The following is a 24,090-nucleotide window of genomic DNA, read 5'->3' as shown; positions in this document are numbered from 1 at the left end:
TGTTAGAGACTTTATCTAACCTGGCATAACGGAAAACGTTCTGGAGAATCACTTTGTTGGCTTAGCAACAGATGGCAGTGATGCACGGTTGTTGTAATGGAGTTGCAACAAGATTACGTGAACTGTTGAACAACGACTTAATTGTGGTTCACTTTATAAATCATAAACTTTAGCTTACAGTTCAAGATGTAATTAAATCTGTCTCTGATCTGTATCATATGCAAGCATTTATGGATGCTTTGTATTCAGTGTTTTCTCATAGCCCAAGAAACCAGAGGCTACTTAAACAATTATCAGACGAACTGTCAATAAATATTCTGAAATTGGATCGTGTGTTTGGAGTACGTTGGATTGCACCTTCATTCAATTCTGTGCGGTCACTGTGGGAAAGTTACATTGCATTGTGCAGTCTTTTGACTAAATGTAGTAAAGATACATCCCGTCCAGTGTGTAAGAAATCGAAATTCGAGGGTTTAGTAAAGAAGCTAACCAGCTGGTTATTCATTAGGGAATTTATATTAATCTATGATGTTCTTGAAATTTTGAAAGGTCTTTCGCTCTATTTGCAAAACAGAAGTGCATCTGCAGTTAAAGCCAAACGAGAAATCGATCAATTAATTTGCGCATTAAAGACTGTTGATCTCCAGAGATCAAAAAATGATCTTAATGAATTAGAGCAAAGAAACACATTCAAAGGAGTGTCTGTCACTAAGCCTACTGCTAGTGATAAAACAAAATTTGACACTTTTCGATTGAAATTTCTTCAATCCCTTTCAGATAACATAAATTCCCGTTTTCCAAATAAAGACGTTTTCGTTGATGCTTCAGTGTTAAACCCTGCTGCTTGGCCTGTTGATCAAAATGAACCAGTGTTCTTCGGAGACGATGCCATTCCTCGATTATCCAAGTTGTTGAAACAGTCAATGAATGGTGTTTCCTTCGTAGTGAAAGAATTTTATTTTTACAAGAGCAATCCTTCTTATATGCCTCCAGCTGTTCAGGAACTTAAGAAAGCTGTGGAAGTGATACCGGTATCAACTGCAGAATGTGAACATGGGTTTAGTGTTATGAATCAAACATTGAATGATCTGAGGAATCGTATGTAGATTGTAACACTTAACATGCTCCTTTTTGTATCTATAAATGGTCCACCTTTGCGTTTCATTAATACCGAAAACTATGCAACAATGTGGATAAAATTGAAGCATCACAGTGCTACAGACAATCCTACCGGGAAAGCAAGAAATGTCGAAGAATGTTCACATGAATCTCGCCTTTTCAACTAAAACGTAAGTAATGTTTTTTTCTTTTAAAAAGGACAACTTTAGTTTGTTGTATATACGTACTTTTTGTATTACTCTATCTTTCCTACATTTTCTGTTATTGTTTTGTTACTTTTGATAATTGTTGTTTACAATGATTTGTTTAGCTAGATTTTGAATTTGAACATTAAAAATACTCTGATTAGAGGAGGCTCCAGGAAATATTTTTGGCCATCTCACAACTTTGAAGCCCCACTGCCCCTAATGTATATGGAAATGCACTACACATTGTGATCCACCTATCCCGACTGGTAAATTAACAAATCAAACCCTGAACAATTATGTCAAAATTTGGTAAAACCGTCTGCTCGAGTAATGCCTATGTCGCAAACTTGCTTTCACTACTCCAAGAAATGAACTTTATAATGAGGTCTGTGCAATCGTTATGTCATTGCGTAGCACGTTTAGTATACAGTTTGATACTGAAGTCCAGTTTGTCTTTATTCTCATTCACTTTGTTTACCAATTTTGATGCTTCATGTTTGAGGACAGTTTCCTTACCCATAAGTTATTCTATTGCGTTATAATTCCGCATAAGTAAGAATTATTAGACAACTTTTACAATGCGGTACGAAGTGAAAGTACTGCCCACACCACACACATCAGCTAGCACAATTGGAACACCCTTCCGGCCCGGAGGACCATTTGATATGTTATGCAGTCACACACTCTGCGTTGGCACTAAAATTTATAATAAATAGAAAAATGAAATGCAGTTCAATCTGGCCTGGACTTTGATCAACCAATCAGGACTTCTTATATACAGGTCTAGCATAAATGATTCATTCATTTCGAAAATGCTATATTTTTCAAAAATATCACACACACACATATTAAAGATATCTGAAAAGAAGCACAAACCTACCAAGTTTATACACCCTCTACAAATGTTCAATATGTGCCCCTTTAGTGACACGACACACGTCCAGACGATACTCGAGCTCATTCCACACATTTTGTAGCATAGTCCTGTCAATTATCTGTTTTGCAGCATTGATGCGTACTTCGAGCTCGACTAAGGATTGCGGTAGTAGAGGTACGTAAACAAAGTCCTTAACGTACCTTCACAGCAAGTTGCAGGGCGTTAAATCAGGAGATCTGGGAGGCCAGGTGCTCTTTCTTTTACACAAGCAACCAGTGTCCTTGAATTGTTGATACCACCACAAAATGCTTTGTTTCCATGGTGGTTCTTTTTCATACTTTCTTCTGAAAGCGCGTTGCGCAGCTATAACAGACGAACATCTGGCATATTCAAGCACGCAAAAACTTTTCTCTTGCTTTCCCTCCATTTTCGACAGGTACTAGCTTCGTTCTGCCACACTGCACGCTGCCACACCCGATCGGAAAGATATGGACTCGTGCTGCCACACACTACAAACTTCGTGTGTTTGTGGTTCTTTTCCTATATCTTTCAAGTGTGTACGAGTAATACTTTTAAAAATAAAGCCTTTTTCAAAACGAATGAATCATTTATGTTAACGCTGTATAATAGAAATATGTAAGTTTAACTTAAATTACAGTAAGTTTATAAATAATGCAAATTAATTTTGAAATATCACGGAACATTTAACCATACTTGAAGAAGAAGGAATGAGTAAAAATCACGTGATTAAAATACCAGTTCATTTCGAAGAAGCCAGAAAAGTAATTTCCCATGTAAATGAACGAACAAGAAAACAAAAACAGACTAGACAGCCAATACGGTAAAGAAAATTCAATTAACAAGCAAATAACAAAATATGTATTTATTGTAAAGCTCATTTTGACATGATTTGTTAATACTAAATTACATTAACATTAAAAATTAGTTTTAGAGAGGAGGCAGTCCATTTAAAATATATATATATATATACAAACTGTTGATGAGTATGTGTAAATTGATATCCAAAGTCCTGCTATTAAGATAGTTAATTAAAATATGTCCAAATTATGGATGAAGAACTTTGCTCGTTGTTATACGTTGATGTTGTTTACCCCCAACAGATGATGACATTAGCAGTTACTCTCAAGAAGTGATGGATCTACATTATGCATGCTGTAAAAACAACTGTAAAAAAAATACATCATTATTGCCAATTATATCAAATTAAGAGAACTAAACTTTGTTCGAGATACTTGAACAACAATTCTAAATTATTGCCATATATTTCTGAATCCAAGACCCGTAACCTTTCTAGAAGAGAAAGATTCCCAATTAAGAGCCTGACTTACTAAAAATAATACAAAATTTACCATTTTTTCTTTTCCTTGTTTTTCATAAGTGAAAGGAGATAATGAAACGAAACTTACCACAATCATAACGTATAGTCTACAACAGAAAATATGAGCCTGAAGAATTTTCAGTGATGCCATCCATAAAAATTACAGTGTTGCCAGAATAATATTTCCTCCAAAATCTAAGTTAAGGCAGCAACTAGAGGAACGAACTCAACTGCATTTGATTAAGTACGTATCATGTGGTTTTGGTGTCATGTGAACTACTTTTTAAATAATAGTTGTATTTAGTTTCTAATAAGCAAAATAGTTTTAATATACAGTTATTAAAATTAATTAATAATGTTAGTTAAAAAGTAGTTCACAAGATTCTAAACGAACACTATACGTTATCAAATGCAGTTGAGTTTGTTCCTGTAGTCGCTGCCTTAACTTTGATTTTAGGGGAGATGCTATTCTAGCAACACTGTAATTTCTATGGATGGTAACACTGACAATTCTCAATTCTGAGATTCATATTTTCTGTTGTAAAATAACATTATCTATGGTGGTGAGTTGTACGTCATTGTCTCCTTTTACTCATGAAAACCAACGTCATTGTCTCCTTTTACTCATGAAAACCAAGCAAAAGAAAAATGGTAAATTTTGTATTATTTTTAGTAAGTCAGGCTCTTAAGAACACAATGATATGCAAACCTTTCTTACACATGGCTCTGAGTTGATCTTACACGTGTTAGTAGATCTCTTATCCGTCCTTTCTGAGGATCCTTAACTAGAAACTAAAATATCATACAATGGACACCTCGAACATCACATCTTTGTTAATTGTATTATTACTGAAGCCGGTAGAATAGTCTTATAATCCAGCTTTCTTAGGAGAAATAGTGTAGTTAGAAACAGCCTATAACGTAAGAAAAGATCTTGCATAATGGTTCGTATACCCACCGGCTACATCAGATTCCAGTTCCGGTCATGGTTCGGAGCCCACGTTTAAAAGTAAGCTCAGTCCTTTTTAACCTCGGTGCTACACAAGGCGCGAAACAAAGGATTTTAAAAACTCAAAATTAATTAGGGTAGACTACAAAACCGCAGCAGTTTGAAGGGAATCCAGAAAGAAATTAACGCGAATCACTCAGGTAAAATATTTAATCTGAACCTCTACTACCAAGGAAAGTACTTGGGCTCGAACGGGCGAATGCGCACAAAAAGGAAAGCATGTGTAATGTTAGCACCCGGGAAGCAAACAGGGATGTCCGTTTTTCTGCAAGATGCTATAAACATCCGCAAGAATATGATGAAGTAGATCATATGCCATAACTTCAGGGCGTCTATGAAGTCTGACCGCGAGCCATTTGACCGAGTCAAGTCCCGAGTCTGTATGCGCACCCTACGCAAAATGGTAGTCACTGTCTTTCATGACAAATGTTTTGACATTTTAAGTGACTACCATTTTGTACAGGATGAACGTAGAGACTCAAGGCTTGCTCCATCTTGTTTCTTTTCACAATACATTTCAAACGATGTACTACTTGACCCCCTTACCATTTGAAAATTATAAGGTGGATCATGTCTGGAACCCTCCTGGGGAGCCTGGGACACAACTTTTTCATTCAAAATGTGTTTCTAAAAATAATGGGATATGTGTTTGCCGATTTTTCCACGAAAATGGCCCAGAATCAGACATTATAAACGCCCTGAAGTTATGGCACGTGCTCCACTTTGTCCTGCTCTTGAGAACGTTTACAGCATCTTGCAGAAAAACGGCTCGGCCCGTAAATACATGTGCCCGATTCGGCCCTATAGCATTTGTGTCCGACCCGGAATATGCCCGGCCCGGTTCGGGCCCGGTCCAGTTCGATATTACTTGAAACGGGCGCGCCCCGCCCGTGCAGGGCTCTGTTGGAATCACACAATAATTCTCCTATTTCATTTTTTTATTCAAGTGGTAAAGCTTGATTTCAAAATTGCAATACATAATTTAATTTTTAGTAAAAGATCAAACACCAAACGAATTAGTATTTCATTGCCAAATAACTGAGATAGCATGCTTGACTTATTCTTATAGTCTTATCATAATAACTGCAGATAACAATGTTTTTGGACTTATATCGGGATGTGCATTATGTGCAGAATGAATCAACAGCTGTTGCTTCAGAATACCAGTAGAATATTTAATTATGACAAACAGTCAACCTGTTGTCTTCAGTATTAGGCCTATACTCGAACATTTTGCAAATGTCTTAAATCGGTATAACTTAAATGAAAAACAAAAGAACTAGAACTAAAATTTAACTTTGCGTGCTCTTTTGGCTGCAAAGATTTTTACAGTGTTCTCAAAAGATACCGTAAGATCGTGTTACTTTGCACTTCAGGGGTAACTGCACAAAATATGAAAAAAATTCAGTCCTCTGTCAGTAAAACCATGAACTGTAAAGAGAAAGTTTCAAATGCCATCGTCAGATGGAACATCTAACTATTTTGGTTATAATGTTGGCGGTTAATATCAGTTCTAATTAGCCAGAAGGCTTATTGTTGTAGAGGTATGGAAAGCAGTCGCTGTAAAAGCCGACAAAATTCTAAAGATATCACCTACAAGAATTTCCGTCGAAGATAAGTCAGTTTCGTAGAATACTGCTGTGCATAATGGGACTTTGAAGCAATACTTGAAATTGAAGTGTGAATCTTTTTAAAGTCATAAAAAAATAAAACTGGGAGAAGGCAGTTTCAGCCTCTAATCGGGGTTCAAAGAACCCCTTAGAAAGGAAATTACTACTGCTGGTACCTCCTGCTTTCTAATTTTAGGTAAATTTCCTATTCATTTAGATGCTGGAGTGGGTTTCTTGTTGGAAAATAAATTAGGAAAGTGGCGGATCGAGAAAAGTAGTTTGAGAAAGGCTTCACTCAGGAAACCTGTTTTTATTTATTTATTTATTTATTTATTTATTTATTTATTTATTTATTTATTTATTTATTTATTTATTTTAGAAATCGCTATACTTTGGGGAGGGAGTCTTGAACCTTATACACGTAGAAATGACTAACATTAGATTTTTTAAAAGATATCATGCAATTTGGGTGGGCTTCAGCCTGAAAGCCCCAAACACAGTAAAATATTCCGTTAATGGGATGATATTCTTGGGCATAAAGAACAACCAAGACAAATCAGTTCAAGGGGATTTTTTTCTGTTCCTAAATTGGCTTTTCTGTGAGACATATGCTAAACTATCAGAATGTGGTTCCTGTGTCTTTACAGAAAATATATAATTTTCTTTACTAATATCGATAATTCACACTAAGTACTGATACCGGTACCATCATTCTAATATCAATATTTGTAGACTGCTTGCAGTTTTGTGTAGGAAGTGAAATGTATAAATACTGAAGGAAAAACATTGCACAGAAACATTATATTCGTATGTTGAACATACTTTTTTTGTATGTTGTGCAAAGTATCCCCACCTATGAGGTAGCTTTGCACCAAAGTTTATATTTCAATAACTATGGTCATACTGAACGTTTACTAATGCACTTGCACGAGTGTTTTAAATCATTATGTTTTTAAGTTATATGCGATTTTCTTTAAAATTCCTCAAATCTGGTGCAAAGTATTTACCCCGTCTTTCGGTAGCTTTGAAGCTAATTTATGCTCTTTGGATATAATCCTAAGGTTGATGAGTCGTTGTTGTCCTGTTAAGTTTCTGAGATTTTTTTAATGATCTTTAGTTTGCTAAAACTCCTTTCCTTCCCTTATAGTGAAAATAAATATTTGGCCCCCAAATCCAGCGCCCGGGGCACAAGCACCGATTGTCCACCCTTAGTTACGTCACTGGTTAACAGCATATAACGAAAAAAGGCATGTAAACATAATGAAGAATTTAAATGTCTAGCTTTAAGTCACAATATCAGGTATACTGTAGAATATGCTGTCGTGATAACGAGGTCTATCTCATGTTTGATTGATCACGCTTGGCTAGTCTATTTGTATACTGAATTAGCCTATGGTTCCGTATGGTGTCTTATCTGTTTGTTCTTAAAACAATTCCCTCTTGCTCTTCTGTCTGTTTGAGTTTTACTGTTAACTCCTATAAAAAAAAAGTGGAGAGGAAATATAAGCATGACGTGAGAATAGAGTTGTCAGGAACAGTAGTTAATTCTTGTTAAAGATTCTGACTTCTTAAATTTCCCCCTATGTACGAATTATTGTCACGTATTGATGCAGTGCTCTACCGAAATTGGTTAACAAGAATGTTGTACATATAATTCTAGATAGTGTCTCGTACACTGCAGTTCTCTATGGAGCTTATTCCGTTAGGAACAAATACAATAAACACAAAAATTACATTTAAAATAACAGATATCTTCTTACGTACCTATTTTTATCCAAAGGCATATTCATTTAACCTTGCAACCTCCCTTTTTGCCACCACCGGACTTTCCTCCTCCACATTTAGACTTCTTTTTATCACCACCTCCACATGGAGACTTTCCTTTGCTTCCACCACCTCCACATGCGGATTTCTTTTTGCCTCCACCACATGATGGTTTCTTACCACCACCTCCACATGCAGACTTTCCTTTATTTCCACCACCTCCACATGGAGACTTTCCTTTGCTTCCACCACTTCCACAAGCGCCTTTACCTTTACTCTCCTTCTTTGCAGCCGGTGCACATTTGGATCCACTTTTCTTTCCCTTACTACCACAACCTTTTTTGCTTTTTCCGCCACCACACGCTGAAGACGCTTCTCTAATCACTGTGAAACTGGAGAAACTTCTGATTGGTTGGACAGAAGTCGCTGACGCTTTCTTTGCTTCTCCTGAAGGACGACAACTGCTTCTTTTTGACTCACCGCCGCAACCTTTTGAATCACCGCCGCTACCCGTACTGCTACAAGTAGGACCTGGCCTCTTTTTCCTCAATCCAGCAGGTGAGTCAGCGGGTAATTTGTAACGATTTGCTTGACAATGTGGGTCAGGTTCCTTATCACATGATGCACCGGAGGCACGTCTTTGGCACTCCTCTGTAGCTTTCTTCTCTCCGGTGCAAGATGGAAGCGATTTACACGATGTGTTTTTTGTCTTAGTTTGCTCTTTGCAAAATTCACTGGCTTTGTTGTGCTTGCAGGGACCTTTTAATTCACATTTGTCTGACTTGTCTCCTTCTTGCTTGAATCCCTTGTTAGTGTTACCTACTTTACAGGCAAGAAACCTGCAGAGTAGCATAAAATGTATGCAAATTAGAGTTCATTCTTTAATAAGTTTAAAGAGTTATTACATTAACTTCAATTTCTATTTCGCAAAGTACGACTTCAAACTAAGGCGAGATAGTTAATAATTCGCATGCTTAACTGAAAATTGTAATCTCTACAGAAAAAGTTCAGAGATAAGTTATAGTGAGGCTTTATCTATATAAGTTTTAGCTTAATAAGTCACAGAGTGCCGAGGAAAAATGAAGATTAGTTGACACAGAAATTTGACAAATTAAAAGATTATAGTCATACACGTAATTCTTATCTCATGTTTAATTGTGATTTGTTCGTGTATAACAACTGTTGATAATAGTAATTGAGATGTATGACTGATATTGTGTTTAGTTTATTTGTTTGTAAACGGCAATTGTAAACAACGAGCAATTATAAATCAGTTCTATGATGGCCACAAGAAATTTCTGTCGCTTTTTCATCCACCACCTTCGAACATCGATATGTCACCTAAGACGTACCTGGAAGATCAAAGATAGTCTCATCAGCATCGACGACTTTCTGCCAATGTTCTGGAAAGCCATGGATTCCATCGCGGTAGAACTTGGTGGGCCGTGAAGCGAAGAAAGTATCAAGTGCATTTTGCACCTCTACTAGGGATCTGAATTGGCGTCCTTTAAGGTGATTATCCAAGGAATGAAACAGGTGATAATCGGACGGTGCAATGTCCGGGGAGTATGGCGGATGAAATAGTGTTTCCCACCCAAGGCGTAGAACGGTGTCTCGGGTCATCCTAGCCACGTGGGGCTTAGCGTTGTCCTGTAACAGGAGGACCCTTTTGCGATGCAGAAGTCCTGACTCCAGAGTTTTGAATTTTTTTGAACACGGCTCAACTGCTGACAATACACACTTGCATTGATGATCTGACCAGCTAGTAGCAATGCACGAGGTACGATGCCGCGAGCAATCCACCAAATACACAGGAGGACCTTCTTCTGGTGCAGTGCTGTTTCGGCTGTTTTGGAAACGGTTTATGGATGCTAACCATTGATGACGAAGCATTGGGGCTTCGTACAAGACCCACACATCCTGTCCTAAATACAATACAATGGGCAACAGGGGAAACGGCGTGGCGTCATACCGCTACCTACCGTCCCCCGAAGTTTTCAGATCCACTTTTTCCCCTGACTGAGAGTAAAATTAGTGCTGCAAAAATACTGGGAGTATATATTGAGTACGATAGGAGAGATGGCCCTAGTGCGATTTTGTCGCTTCGGGGGAAGGGGGGTGTCCTCTGCGCCATGCCTGAAATCATCTTTGAAAGTAAGTTCAATACGAAATAATATAGCAACATCTATCGAACCATTCGTAAGTAGAATTGCATCCAAGATTCAATATCATGCAATATAGCTCTTTTCTTAACTTGGGACACGTGATGGCATAGCATTCGTAAATTAAAATACATGTTAATGCACTAAGCATTAAATCATAATAAAGCTCAAATAAGTTATAATAATAATGACAAATTGTGTTAACAAATGTGATAATAAATCCTATATAATTTGTGCAAAAACCAAAATAGAGCTTCCTCATGGCTAAGTGGCTAGCGTATGCGCCGTTGGTGTGGGACATCCTGGATCAATTCCCGGCGGATGTTCATGTGGTTCGGATGCCACATTAAGCTGTAAGTCCACGTCCCATATAGTCTCGCTGCTGAAAGGGACGCTAATCTGAAATCAAACTAAATCAAAATTAAAATACAATTCTAATCGTTCTTACCAACATCTTGCCCCTCCCCCACTAGTCTAGTAACTAGCATCTGTGCCTTTGGTGCACTAGTCCCGGACTCGATTCCCGGTGGGGGGAGCACAAAAAATAATTTCGCAATCATTCATTTTCATTAATCATCCGTCTCCTTTCGAATAAATAGCATCATTGTGAGACGTCAAACTATAAAGGTAACCACAAAAGTTCTGTCGCTTTTTGTGGAAGTCTGTGTTCAATTGGCTCTCACACCGTGAGTTCAATGCGAATAGAGATAAGGCGAGGTCAGTTGTTGGTGTGGGTACATCCAACATACTATCAGGTTGCGGCAGTTCAGTTAAAAAGTGGACTTACGTAAGGACAAAGTGCACATAGGACCTCCGCAGAGCGTCATATGAGCGTGTATGCTGTATGAGTTCAAACTGGGGTGAAACGCTGCTGCAGTGGGGCGGAAGATATACCAGACCTTTGGTGAGGGTGTGGTAACTATGCGGACAGCACGGCGGTGATTTAACATTAAGGACGGTGACGAAACACTCGAAGGTACGCCACGTGCCGAAAGACCAACAGATGTACAAAATGAATATCATCAGGCAACAATTGAAGCGAACAGTGGCAAGGTATGTGAGGAACTGGAACTATGATTCAGTGTGAGTGCAGAAACCATTCGGCAGCACTTGTATCAACTTGGGAAGAACTACAAGTTGGGTCGATGGGGTCCCACATTATTTGACTTTGGGGGCCAGAAGGCAACGCGAGCAAACACTTGTGTTTCTTTGCTGTCTCGTCTGAGGAAGGAGTCATTTCTGGACAGGATGTTGCGACGAGGGTCTGCTATCGAATACAGCAATGAAGTTGTAGCGGAAAATAAGTTATCGGGTGAGGTGGCTTTCTCGAGTGTCTATCGTGTCGCATTATGTTTGATCGGTTTGTTTGAAATATGAAGCCTTCGTTATTGTGACAATGTTGGTTCGGAACTTGCAATGATGATCCGTCGTCGGAGGACACAATTATCGTGTCCTGTGCCAACATTGTCACAATAATCGAAGGATTCATATTTCATACAAACCGATCAAACATAATGCGACACGATAGACACTCGAGAAAGCCACCTCACCCGATAACTTATTTTCCGCTACAACTTCATTGCTGTATTCGACAGCAGTAGTCCACTTTTCATTTAGATATCACGTGCTACACTCATCCCAAGTTACTATTCCTTACGAAGGTGGACAAAGAAAGTTGAGTAAAAAATATAGCAAGTAGTGAAAAATATAGTGATTTACGTACAGTATGTAATAATTGCATTCCAATCTATCAGATATTATTATGGTATGGTTTATATTAGTATGTCATTTAACAAAATGTAGCTATATAAACTCCACACTTTTCGACTAAAAGCACAAGAAACAAATCAAAACAACAACAACAACAAAAAGTGAAAGCAGTTCTTCCAGACCGGAACAGTTCTCTTCGGCACTATATGAAGCAAATTCAAAGTAAATATCATAAATAATAATGTAATAATACACAACTTGGATATCAAATTTCATTGTTAATTTTCTTGGCTTGTTGATATGTTTAACGTACATGGGTTTTCGTGAAAAAACAAATTTTCAACATACTAGTATCAGTGTCCTAGATTTTCGTAAATAACTATAAAGATGATCTTAAATCTTCAAAATAAGTGCAGATAATGATCAATAAAGTTCATAATTGACATTTTGAAAACACGCTGGCCCTAATTGATATATCACATGACTACCTTTCCGTTTCAAAAAATATCACATATTTCAAAATGGCGGATTTCAAGATGGCGGCGGAGGTTCGTGATCTACTCTGCCCATTCTTCTTTTGCCAATATGGGAAACTACCACCGTTTGCATTGTCTATCTTTCACTATTTTTAGGATTCAACAGTTTAGGGCCACGAAAAGTTTAGGGAAGCCAGGCCTCCCTAGCCCCCCTCTAGTTGCGGGCCTGCTGGGAGCTGACATTGATTCGAATCACAATCTCCTAGTGGCGAAAGTGCAAACCTTTAAAGTCAATCAAGAAAAATGGGAGAAAAAATCGAAAATGGAATTTAGAGTAACTAAGAAATGTGGACAGTGATGTGAAAGACAAGATTGAAGAAAAATTCTGTCTAGTGGGCGATATGATAGGCAATGTGGAAAATAGTAGGGTGAAATTTAAACAGATTCTACTTGACACACTCCACAATAACATTGGTAAGATGCAAAGAACACCGATAAAACCATTATTGAAGTTGATACTTAAGTAGATGGAGGAACGCAGAAGGGCAAAAACGACGGACATCAAAGAATACAGAAGGATGAATAATGTATTGAGAAGAGACACGGACAAAGCCAAAGAAAAGCACACGGAACAGATATGTGAAGAAATAATGGAACTTCAACGGCGCGGCAGATATGATTCAATGTATCAGAAGGCACAAGAATTAGGAGTTAAAACTAACAAAAGTATACGCACATTTGGAATCGAAGATCAACAAGGTCATGTAGCCAATGACCATCAAAGAATCTGGGGGTAATGCATAAAAGATCTATATGATCAGAAGAATCGCCCCACAGATATTGCGTTCGAAGCAGAGAAAGAGGTGGAGAATGAAGGAAAAGGACCAGTATATTGAAAAGTTAAATAGTACAAGTCATCAAAGACATGGGAAGGAGGAAGGCCACTGGAGATAACGACATGCCAGCAGATTTGATCAAGGAATTAGAAGACAATGTAATGAAAATATTGACTTCAAGTATTAACAAGATCTAACTGAGTGGAGAATGGCCAAAAGATTTTCTTGATGTTACAATGATTGCATTACCCAAGAAAAAGCAAGCAAAGAAGTGCAGTAATCACAGAATCCGTAGCCTTATTACTCACACTGGAAAGATTATTGCCCTCATACTGAACAGGCAGGTGACTGAAAACTAAGATAGATAAGATGTTGGAGGAAGATCAATTTGGACTCCATGAATGGAAAAGGCACAGAGATTTTATTGGGTTGATAAGAATCGTATCAGAATGACGTAAAGGAAGAGTTGCGCTTGTGCTTTATCGACTGGCAAAAAGCTTTCGAGCTGGTCAATTGGACTAAACTTTCGAAAATACTTAAAGAAATTGGGGTCAACTGGACAAACCGACGACTCATTCGCAACCTGTACATATGACAACAAGTGAAGTTGCACTTGAATGAAGGAGAAACCAATAGTGTGGAGATAGGAAGAGCAATCAGACAAGGATGTAGTATGTCGCCCCATTTTTTCAACATTTACAGTGAATGTTTAATGAAGAAAGCACAAATGGGAATTGGAGATTTCAAGATTGAGGGACAGATCATTAACAAGATCAGGTATGCAGATGATACGGTTATTATAGCTAGAACCGACGAAGAATTACAGATGATTGGCAAAATAGTTGACACTGGTAAACTATATGGAATGGAAATTAACATTGAAAAATCAGAAGTTATGAGAATATCCTTTGGAAACCTGCCCTTATAGGATAGGGTAAAACAAAGAGAAGTTGAAGTGATCGATAAGTTCAAGTTTCTGGGAAGTATTTTCACGAAAGATGCTTATTGCATCAAAGAGATCAGTTCGAGAATTGCCATAGAAAAAGAAGTATTCAACAAGAAAAGATCACTCGTAACTAGCAAGCTTAATATTGGACTTAAGAAGTTGCTCAAGCGCTACATATGGAGCATTGGACTGTATGGTTTAGAGACTTGGACATCACAGAAGTTGGAGAAGAAATATAAATATTTAGAGCTTCAAAATGTGGTGGTGGAGGAAAATGGAGAAGATAAAATAGACAGAGAGAGGAACAAATGAAGATGTTCAAAAGCGAATAGAAGAAAGAGGACATTTTTAGTCAGCATCCTTCGTAGTAAGGCCAATTGGATTGGATACATCTTGCTAAGAAACTGCCTTCTTCATATCCCCATAGAAGGAAAGATGGAAAGAAAGGATAAATAAGAAGAACACAACTGATCGATGATTTGAGAAACAGAAGAAAATATTGGGAGTTACAAGAGGAAGCTGAGGATCGAGAAACGTAGAAGAAACATTTCCAGGCCCAAACCTAAATTTAAAAAAGGATCATTAGTCCCCGAACCTGCCAAAAGGCAGTGGTTACAGAATGGCCGTAAAAGTAATACTTCAGTTTAACGTCCCACGTTTTTGTCCTTGCACATCTGAACAAACGAAGTTGAGTTACGAAGTTGTTGCTGGAATGGATCTTTCGAGGGAGGAAAAGTATTCATCAAGGGTAAGGTGTATATATAAGCTCTGTAAGCGGAGCATTCATTTTAACCCGATATGGACGAAGAAAACAAATTTGTAACGTTTCAACGCATTGTTGTATTGCAAGCCCGAGCATTTTATTTTTTATTCGAAACGACGAACGTTTCATATCCGTTACGTTTCGAGGATTATATTTGACAAGTAGCGAAGCCTGGCGTCTTCAGTGTGGATCACAGCTTGATACCGAAAACATTTTTTTTTCTTCAACAGGAAAATAATTCCGTCCATAAAGGGTTAAAATTGTAGAAACAATAAACCTCTTGTAATACAGAGTGACCCATAATTAGGTACATGATATTTCAAAGACTGCGGTAAAGAAACTAGCAACATAACTTGAACATAAACACATTACTCTTATACCTTTCCTTACAAGTATTTTAATCTCTGTTCCCCATGGCATGGTCCACCAATGCCCCTTCCAATTCGATACATGCATGAAGACGAAGAACAAAGTTGTCACAAGCAACTTCAGAGACCCGTACTGGCATCCTGTGGAACTCTTCTGTGATAGCTTCTCATAGTTCGGCCAAATTACGTATGTGATATTAACACATTTTGTCCTTTAAAACGCCCCAGAAAAAAAGTCATGTGGTGCCAATTTGGGAGATCGAGCTGGCCACTCCAGTCACGTCGACCAATCTAGCGATTCGGGAATGTTTCGTTCAGTTACACCATCTTGTCTGGCATAAACTAACAGTTCTACGTTCAGTTACCGTTATTCCCACTCTCATTCTACACAGTGTTGCCATATTGAAACTTTTTGTCAAGGATTACAAATACTACAGTCAGTCAAGCATCATGGGCCACCCTGTATTTTAAAATCTTTTGAACTAAAAGTATAAACCCAGTCTTATTTTCTTTCTTAGTTTTTGTTATAGAATACATATTCTTGTCTGTGGCAATAAGGCTATCCGGGAGTTGGATTATAAGTCCCGTTAGCTAGTACACCTCCGTGACGAAACAAATTATCGGAAAATCTCACTGGTTCCGAAGTGGCACTAAAAAGTTGGTAGGAGCCCTAGAGAATATTTCCATTAAGTGATCGATATAAAATAAATACAGAGAAATACAATAAATTTGACAAAAATATTAGATATGTTTTTTTTTGTTTGTTTGTTTCTTTTAGCTGAGGATGAGTTTGCACTCCATTAATACGATGAATTTCGAGACTTCAGTAATCGTGGGAACCAGGCCCGTAGCCAGCCCAAAATTTAGGGGGGCGGCTGAAGTTAGGGAGGGCGATCCAACCATATGATAGTTCATCACCATATTATAGTTCTTTTGCAAGCCTACTGTAAAACTTTTAGGGGGCCAGCAAAAATTTATGGGCGGGGCCGGCCCCCCTAGACTCCCTGGATACGGGCCTAGTGGGAACTATAATGGACTGGTAGATTTAATTAGGGGATATGATGATAAGGGATCGAGAATAGGACCAAATTCGCATTTAGTATATTCACCAGTGTTTTCTGGATTATCCAGTGATATTCAGAACGATTGTATTTCGTAGAGATTATCAGAAGCGGATCTAGAAGATAAAAACTGGGGGGCTGTCAGAACCAAGACTATGATAGGTATATCATGTTTACTATAAATTTTCAAAAAAATGTAAATATGATAATAGCTTAAATTATTTTGTCAGTCAAAAACTGGGGGGCCTAGGCACCCGGCCCCGGCCTAGATCCGCCACTGGAGATTATTATCTGAATTTTAAAAATTACATTTTAGCCATTATAAAAAGCCAAATCACGGCGGGAGACCCGGATTAGATAGCCGGTGGGGGTTTATGTAGTGCGCATCCCACATTAAGCTGTAGGTCAAAGTAACATATGACCTTGATGCTGAACAATATGCTAAATTAAATCGACCAACCAACGAAATCACAGACGTAACTTACAAATGTCAAATTTTCACAATATTGCAATATGTGGGAAGAGAGGTGATAATTATGAACGGATTTTTTGGATTTACTGATTTCAGTAGTGACCGGGACCACATAGCAAATACATTAACGGAATATACTTTCAAAATCTTCAAAGCATGCCAATGTAAGGAAAAGTAGGTGGCGCAGACTTACAAGCTAAAGTCAAACTGAACACAAAAGTGTAAGTGTTTATTGCTATGCTCATAAAGTGGCAAGTTTTGTTTTGTTTGTTTTTTAAGAATTACAAAAGAAAGCATCAAACATAGGATAAAGAAGATCGATTTTTTTAAAACAAAATAAGAAATGATTTTGATACAACTTAGCTAAGAATTCTATGAGTGAAGATATTGTCATTAACTTTCCGACTGCAGTAAGAAAATATGAATTAAAAATATGTATGAAGATAAGGATCATTTTTACTGAAGACGTTACTATGAAACCATTGACACATATTTGATAAAAATAAAAGGGACGTTTTCTGATTTTAGTAAATGTACTTGATTGACCTATTGGAGCCAAAAGGTTTGCTCACTTTTCGTCCTCATTCTCTGAGCATAATTTTACTTGTTTGAGAAACTTCTTTGGGCAATTTAATCATTTTCCTCGACTGCGAAGTGAAATTCGATTTGTTTATTCAGGAAGTGTCAGAGATACTTAAATATTGGATGAAATTTTTGCGAGACTCTACCTGAAATGACTATCCATGCCAAGTACAATCTCCATCTTTGATGTATCATTAGGATGATCATTATCTGCCTAAAAGGAATCAAAGCATGCCTAAAGGACATCTGGGATCTTGCTACGCTTTCACTACTTTTAAGTAAATGAAAATAAATTACTATCAGTTACGACACATCAACCAAACTTCTATAACAAAGCAGTTGATTTGGTTTCTATGAAACCAAGATATTTGGAACTTACTCGCAAACAGCAAAACAGATTTTTCATATCAAAAGAAACATTCTTTTGAATACTGTTGGTGATTTGTTTGTTCGTTGAAGTTAGCATCCCTTTCTAGCACCGATGCTATAGGAGACATGAACCTATATTTTAGGGTGAGGTCCAAACCATTGTAATCTCCTACTATGAGGCGAACCTACGATCACGTACAAAAAAGGCGTACGTCGTAGCCACTTGACCAGGAATGTGGGCTGATACTGTTTGTACCATTTACCACGTTAAAATAATTCCTATTAGTAAAATAATATTTACAACAACATTTTTGGTTATATAACACGTTATTGTCTTTGATTTAATGTTCATAACTTTGAACTCTTTTATTGGTCATATTTTCAGGGAAGCAAATAAACAAAAATAGTAAGTAATATATTGGAATATATACATGGAAAGTAAAAATAATCTCCCCCTATGTCGTTCATACAAAGATATTATAAATTTTCAACAATTATCTGTACTTTGATCTACGGTTTGAAACTTTTGAGCTAGATATTAGAGCGGTATACGAAGTCTTCTTGCCAGGCGAAGAAGCACACTTCGCCACTGGTATTAATACTTATATTTTATTTCCACTCATAGGAAAGTATTCGTAAAGGGGAAGTGGGGCGAGTTTGAAAAAGAGATTCTGAGATATTTAATAAGACGGCATCAGATAAACGTGCCCATTACAGAAAATATATTCAACATAGGTGCCGAAATTACTATTCGAAGACCAAACAGCCATGCGAATGGGCATGGTTCTGACCCATTTCCAGCGTTATCCTACGAAACGGACTTCAAACGCATCCTGACGGGTGATGATACAATAGCTTACCCCCAAGCAGTCGTCACTCAGTCACATGAGAACATCCATCGCTATTTCCTTCCAAGAAATTGAAGAACCTTGCATCCCAACGCAAAACCGTGTACACAGTCCTCTGGGAGTATAAAGGTCTGTGCTCATTCGTTGCATTCCTCGAGTGATGGAAACTTGCCTTAACCGTCAGGGCGATTATGTAGGTCATTAACGAACATGACATCTTCCATATTAAAACATGTATTGAGCTCGCATATGGACAGTTCCTACCTATTTTTTAAATAAACCATATAATCAATAAAGTATATGTGTACAAATGCTGATAGCGAGGTCGTTTTAATTAGTTAACTCTGAAGCCCTATAGCGTAAAAACTAACAATGATAGAAAAGGTGGTCTCGAAATTTACATAAGAAGTCATATCTCTTAATTTCAACAAGTCTCATTCACGGATTCTCGGACAATTGCGATAGGGGTTCCCAAATATTATATGAATGAAAGGTAGGTCCAAATAAACATATGTAGAAGTATTAGCCATTACGAAATTTTGCTTCGTATAAGGTATATCAATATTTTGCACATACGAAAGATGGTAGTGGCTTACTTTATGCACTATTCCCTGTTCAGCGTAAGCTCTAAACTCGGATAAAAAAATATTTATATCCTTCCGCTCGTCACAAATACGATTGACTACTGATGTATCACTCCCACTCCCCAGGGAGAGGAGCAAATTATACACGTGCATTTTGACAATACTGTCTCGTGTTGCCCAGATACTTAGGGCAGCAGTAGAAAAGAAAGAAAAATACTTGAAAGACTTTTTTAAAAAGTTTAAATTTAGCTGGTAAGCAATTGTTGCTTAATGAGGGAAGGTTTCTCTTGTTGGTGTTTCACCACAACACTCGCGGAACTGGGATTCGTGTGAGACATTTTTCAGACGTAAAAGCAAAACACGCCTCCACAGTTGAATTGGCGCCATAATTACTGCGCATGCTTAGTGTTTATTTCTAATGTTTCATTAAACACACTCGATTGCAGTATTATTATATAAACCGTATTATATTTTTGTCATTTATAATAATGAAGTAGTTTTATATGGAGCTTCATGGTGAAAGTAATAACCAAATCATATGAACTATTTTGCGGAGGAGTACAAGCGTCGGTAGGCCAACAGCAAATCAGCGAGATTTAGTTTCACGTGGCTTTGTTTATCAAGTTTAGAGCTTAGGCCGAATGGAGAATAGATGTGTTGTATATCTCAAATAGCATGTAGTGGTCTGCAACTAGGAGGATAAAAATGTACTACTATACATTTAGTGACATTTAGCTCATGTTCTAAAAAAAAAAAAAAGAAGCCTAATTCTTGATTTTCTTTAACGACCTATTCAGAATTTAGATTAGTCAGGTAAAAACTCAAGAAATTCTTCATAAATTTCAGTATTCGTTATTTTTTCTTGACAACTTCTTTTTTCACTGAATGTAAAATCAATGGCGAAAAGACGTTTACGTTCAGAAATTGTACTCTTAAATCCTAACGACTCTGCAACTTAGAAATTAGATAGGCTATCAAGCAATGATTCCTTTAATAATTATTTGCTTGATATTTAAATACAAAATAAAAATCAGAATATTACTAGTATAGTTGAAGCCTCTTCTCAAATTATACTATACTATAATATCGAATTCTACCATAGGATACTAATGTTTAATAATACTAATTTACATTAACAGACATATTTACCTGGCAGGTACATATCGTGGGAGTACTCTGGGGGCAAGTTTTGTTAATTGCAGAGCGTAGTTCATCATTTTGGTAATGGTTTAGCTGGAAATTTTTGAGGCCGAAAAATTTATCTACATTCTGATTTAGTGAATAGCTGTAAAATTGTTTCGTTTCCAAAGTATTACATTTTGTTTTATTCTTAATTGTTAAATTGTTTGAAATGCTCCATAATCCGTTAAAATGTAATGCAATTGTTGAAAGTATTCAATAACATTTTAATAAGTAAATTTAAGATTTTAAATAAATTTAAGATTGAATAAATTTTAAACTTTCTACAATATTATTTTGTAGAATTACAATATTATTTTGTACAATTTATACAAAATGATTAAAGTAATCAAAATGACATTTACACAATAGTATAGTAAGCAAACATTGTACCCACAGACATACTCAATAACATCATATCTAATGCAGTGTTGCCAACTGAGCACAAAATGAAGTTTTGTTAAATGACACGGAACACAAATTATAACATGTAGAAAATCTAATTATGGTTAGAACCATACCTGTGAAGTCATGATGTACAGTGTTGCCAACATTGGAAGATAGGACTATATGAATTCCTACATGAATCTCGGATGTAGAAGAGTACATACATTACCAACACACTGCGGAGCGCTTTATCAACAGCAACACTGAAAAATTGACTACCAATAATGTGGGAAGTGATACAATATTACGTGCATCAGAAACGTGAACCTGCTAATCAATTGTCAATCCAGGAGCATGCATCATTTCAGTTTTGTGTGTTGTGTTTGATACTATTCTGATTTTTCACTTGGGCAAACCTGCTTCGATACTGTGCTTCGTCCCTTATTTTAGTGCTTCAGTGATTATATTATTGTTTGTGGTCTCATATTTTGGTTTTAACTAGTTTGAATCGTGTACTGTATGTTCTCTTCTACATCCGATATTCAAGTAGGAATTCATATAGGCCTATCTTCAAACTTGGCAACACTGTACATCATGACTTCACAGGTATGGTTCTAATCATAATTAGATTTTCTACATGTTATAATTTGTGTTCCGTGCCATTTAACAAAACTTCATTTTGTGCTCAGTTGGCAACACTGCATCATATATGATCTTATTGAGCATGTCTGTGGGTGCAATGTTTGTTTATTATACTGTTGTGTAAATGTCATTTTGATTACTTTAATCATTTTGAAGTTTTTTCTGTGTCCGTATATTTTTTGCATTGTTATCTTCACATGATTCTGGATCCTTCTTTCCTCTGTATCTCCCGTGTTTCTGCATGTCAGCCCGTAAAATTTTGGATTTCTCACTTTTCTTCGCTCCTCTATCGATTGCACATTGTTTAATTGGGCAACGCAACTATCAATATAAGATGTTCCCTCGTGAGAAAAAAAATTATAGGTGGCTTACTACTTAAAAAGATAGGTTACATGCGTAATTCCTGTGATTTTTGGGACTTAACCTGCAGCAAACGTACAACTGAAAACGTATGTTTTATAATACTTTTCGGACGTACTTTCCGTATGAAACAATATAGTTGATCAGGATCTCACATACAAATGGACGTATATAACATATAGCTGACGAAGGTAACATATATATATATATATATATATATATATATATATATATATATATATATATATATGCATTATAAGGAAGACTGTTAGATACCAAACATCCTGCAACGGCATGATGTACGTCTAAGAGCAGTGCCTATGTAGCATACGGATAACGTATGCTCCGTACTGATTTCCGTAGTAAGCAAGGGGATTCCGTATATTTGTACAATATACCGCTGTCCGGAGAACGGATTTTTCTCAGTGTATGCCACTAACTGAGACGAAACTGATATTAAAATATATCCTCGTCCTCATTAAGGTCTCCATTATGACACTTGCAAGAGACAGTCCAGAGTATGATTAGAGATAGCCTAAACGTGTCCTTAGCTTCAAAGTTTCAATTTCTGTTTAACTGTAAGCTTACTTAAATATGAAAGACATTCCTATATCATCAGTCACTACATGACATTGAGTTGAACACAAAGTTCTCAAGGGCAAATTTTCACGCACTGTTTCCTCTGAACTTTGTCCAGTTTTATTTGAACTTTAACTGTTGCTAAAATGTTTAACATTCGTTGTCAATAATAAACGACAGGATTTAACTTTAGAAATGCCCCTCCAGTTTCAAATCTACAAGAAGGCACTTAAAACATTAAAAATTGTCAACTTTGGTTAGGTTACGTTACTTTTTAAAACACGATAACCATGCTCCTGAAGCATCGAAACCTTCTGCAAAAGCTTTCGCGTCTTCCAAATAGTACCAACTTCTTCTATATATACTTTCTCATACCAACCCTCGCACTACCTAGGTATTTTTTTTTTACCCGGACTACCAAGAGGGGTCGTTTTGTACCCACCTATTACGGTTAAATATACTTTGCAAAAGAAACAAATTAGAAAGTCTCACAAAAATCTACAGTGATTGAAGTGAACAGTACATGGAATATGACTAGCAACTACTGTATCTTATTTATTATACTGCCATCCAGTGGTGCTATTCAGCCTCTTCGCACCGGTTTTCATAAAATTTTCGTTTGTTCAGGATTTATAAACAACTTACATCAAAGTCAAAATGGGCAGTGGCAACTACACGTAGCAGAACCCATTTTCGGCAATCGAAAATAAACCATGCCGATAAGATTTCTATATCTTTTGTATTTCTGTTAGCATAGCTACTGTGTGCATTGCAAATTTCAGCTGGAAGGGAGAGCTTGTGGAATATAAATTTTTCACAGCCAAACACAATTGACCTATTTCAAGAACATTACTTCGCTGTGTACATACGAGAAGATTAAATGAGAACAGGGGAATGGTAAATTTTATTTTAAGTGTCTTTGTTCTTTGAAATTCTTACAGCTACATCTCTCAGAAGAAGGTATAGACGTTAATTCGTTAATCTCAAATGCTCAGATATCAAGAATGAGAACTGGGATCATATGAGTGAAGCAGTAAGGGTTATTTATATTCGAAACTCATACATACCATTATTAACAATTATCGAACAATTGCTGAATGAAAGTTTTTTAAATACTTTTAAATACGTTCCAAAGGCTTTCGAAGTGCAACATAATTTCGTCACACCATTTGTATGCAGTGGAGGTCGAGACATGTCACAAGAGAATCATATCTATCTATCTACTTATCCGTTTACTATATCTCTTATATATATATAGAGAGAGGGAGAGAGAACCGGTTGTTAAAAATTTAGAATAGCACTACTGCTGCGACCTAGGAGTGATACTAATAAAGCAATCACATCTACCAATGGGAAGGGGGTTACTTTGTGCTCACCAACTTAAAATAGCAAATTTATGAGACTCACTAATACAGTGACTGAAGTGAGCAGTATGAGATAAGACTAACTTCCAAATTCAGAAAAGGCGGGATACAGATATTTATTATACTGCCATCTAGGAGTGAAAATAGCAAATTTACAAGAGACACTTACGTTCAATTTGTACCAGGGGCGAATCCAGGACGGACTTCTGGGGGGGACGATGGGTTGTAATACTGCTACTTAGAGCTACTTTTAAGAGCTCCAAACTCTGGGGTGGGTTTTATTTATATATAAAATAAGAAAGTTTCGTCTTCTGGGAAGGGCGATTCCCCCCCCCCTGGATCCGTCACTTATTTGTACCACAATAAGTATATGTTTTAACTAAACATGTTGAGCAATATCTCTTTACAATTTTAAAGAAACGATTAGAAGAGAAATTACAAAAGCATACTGTGGTGGATACAAAGTACCTTCCCTCCGTAGGCGAGGCGAGGGTTA

The 24,090-nt window shown here is 36.9% G+C and overlaps 2 protein-coding genes across 3 annotated transcripts in view; one reads left to right on the top strand and one right to left on the bottom strand.

Annotated features, from left to right (window-relative positions):
- Positions 1-218: 218 nt before the first annotated feature.
- On the top strand, positions 219-1,106 carry LOC145692546 (E3 SUMO-protein ligase KIAA1586-like). The gene has a single exon (XM_081767856.1). The coding sequence runs from the start codon at positions 219-221 to the stop codon at positions 1,104-1,106; it is 888 nt and encodes a 295-aa protein (XP_081623982.1).
- A 1,934-nt stretch (positions 1,107-3,040) lies between these two features.
- LOC145693546 (uncharacterized) overlaps positions 3,041-24,090 on the bottom strand; it is a 35,867-nt gene continuing 14,817 nt past the window's right edge. The window contains exons 1-3 of one of the 2 annotated variants that reach the window (XM_081769632.1): positions 20,233-20,411; positions 7,907-8,745; positions 3,041-3,369 (exon numbers count right to left, since the gene is read on the bottom strand). In XM_081769632.1, the coding sequence (XP_081625758.1) occupies positions 7,929-8,745; positions 20,233-20,300 (885 nt within the window). In that variant the 5' untranslated portion in view covers positions 20,301-20,411 and the 3' untranslated portion in view covers positions 3,041-3,369; positions 7,907-7,928. Of the gene's footprint in view, positions 3,370-7,906; positions 8,746-20,232; positions 20,412-24,090 lie in introns of those variants that run through there. The other variant, XM_081769633.1, reaches the window with a different exon arrangement.

The sequence above is a fragment of the Thermobia domestica genome, chromosome 8 (assembly GCF_964235325.1).
Source record: "Thermobia domestica chromosome 8, izTheDome1.hap1.1, whole genome shotgun sequence".
Taxonomy (NCBI): domain Eukaryota; kingdom Metazoa; phylum Arthropoda; class Insecta; order Zygentoma; family Lepismatidae; genus Thermobia; species Thermobia domestica.
The sequence above is the reverse complement of the archived record's forward strand: the minus strand, read 5'-3'. Positions and strand labels throughout refer to the sequence as shown.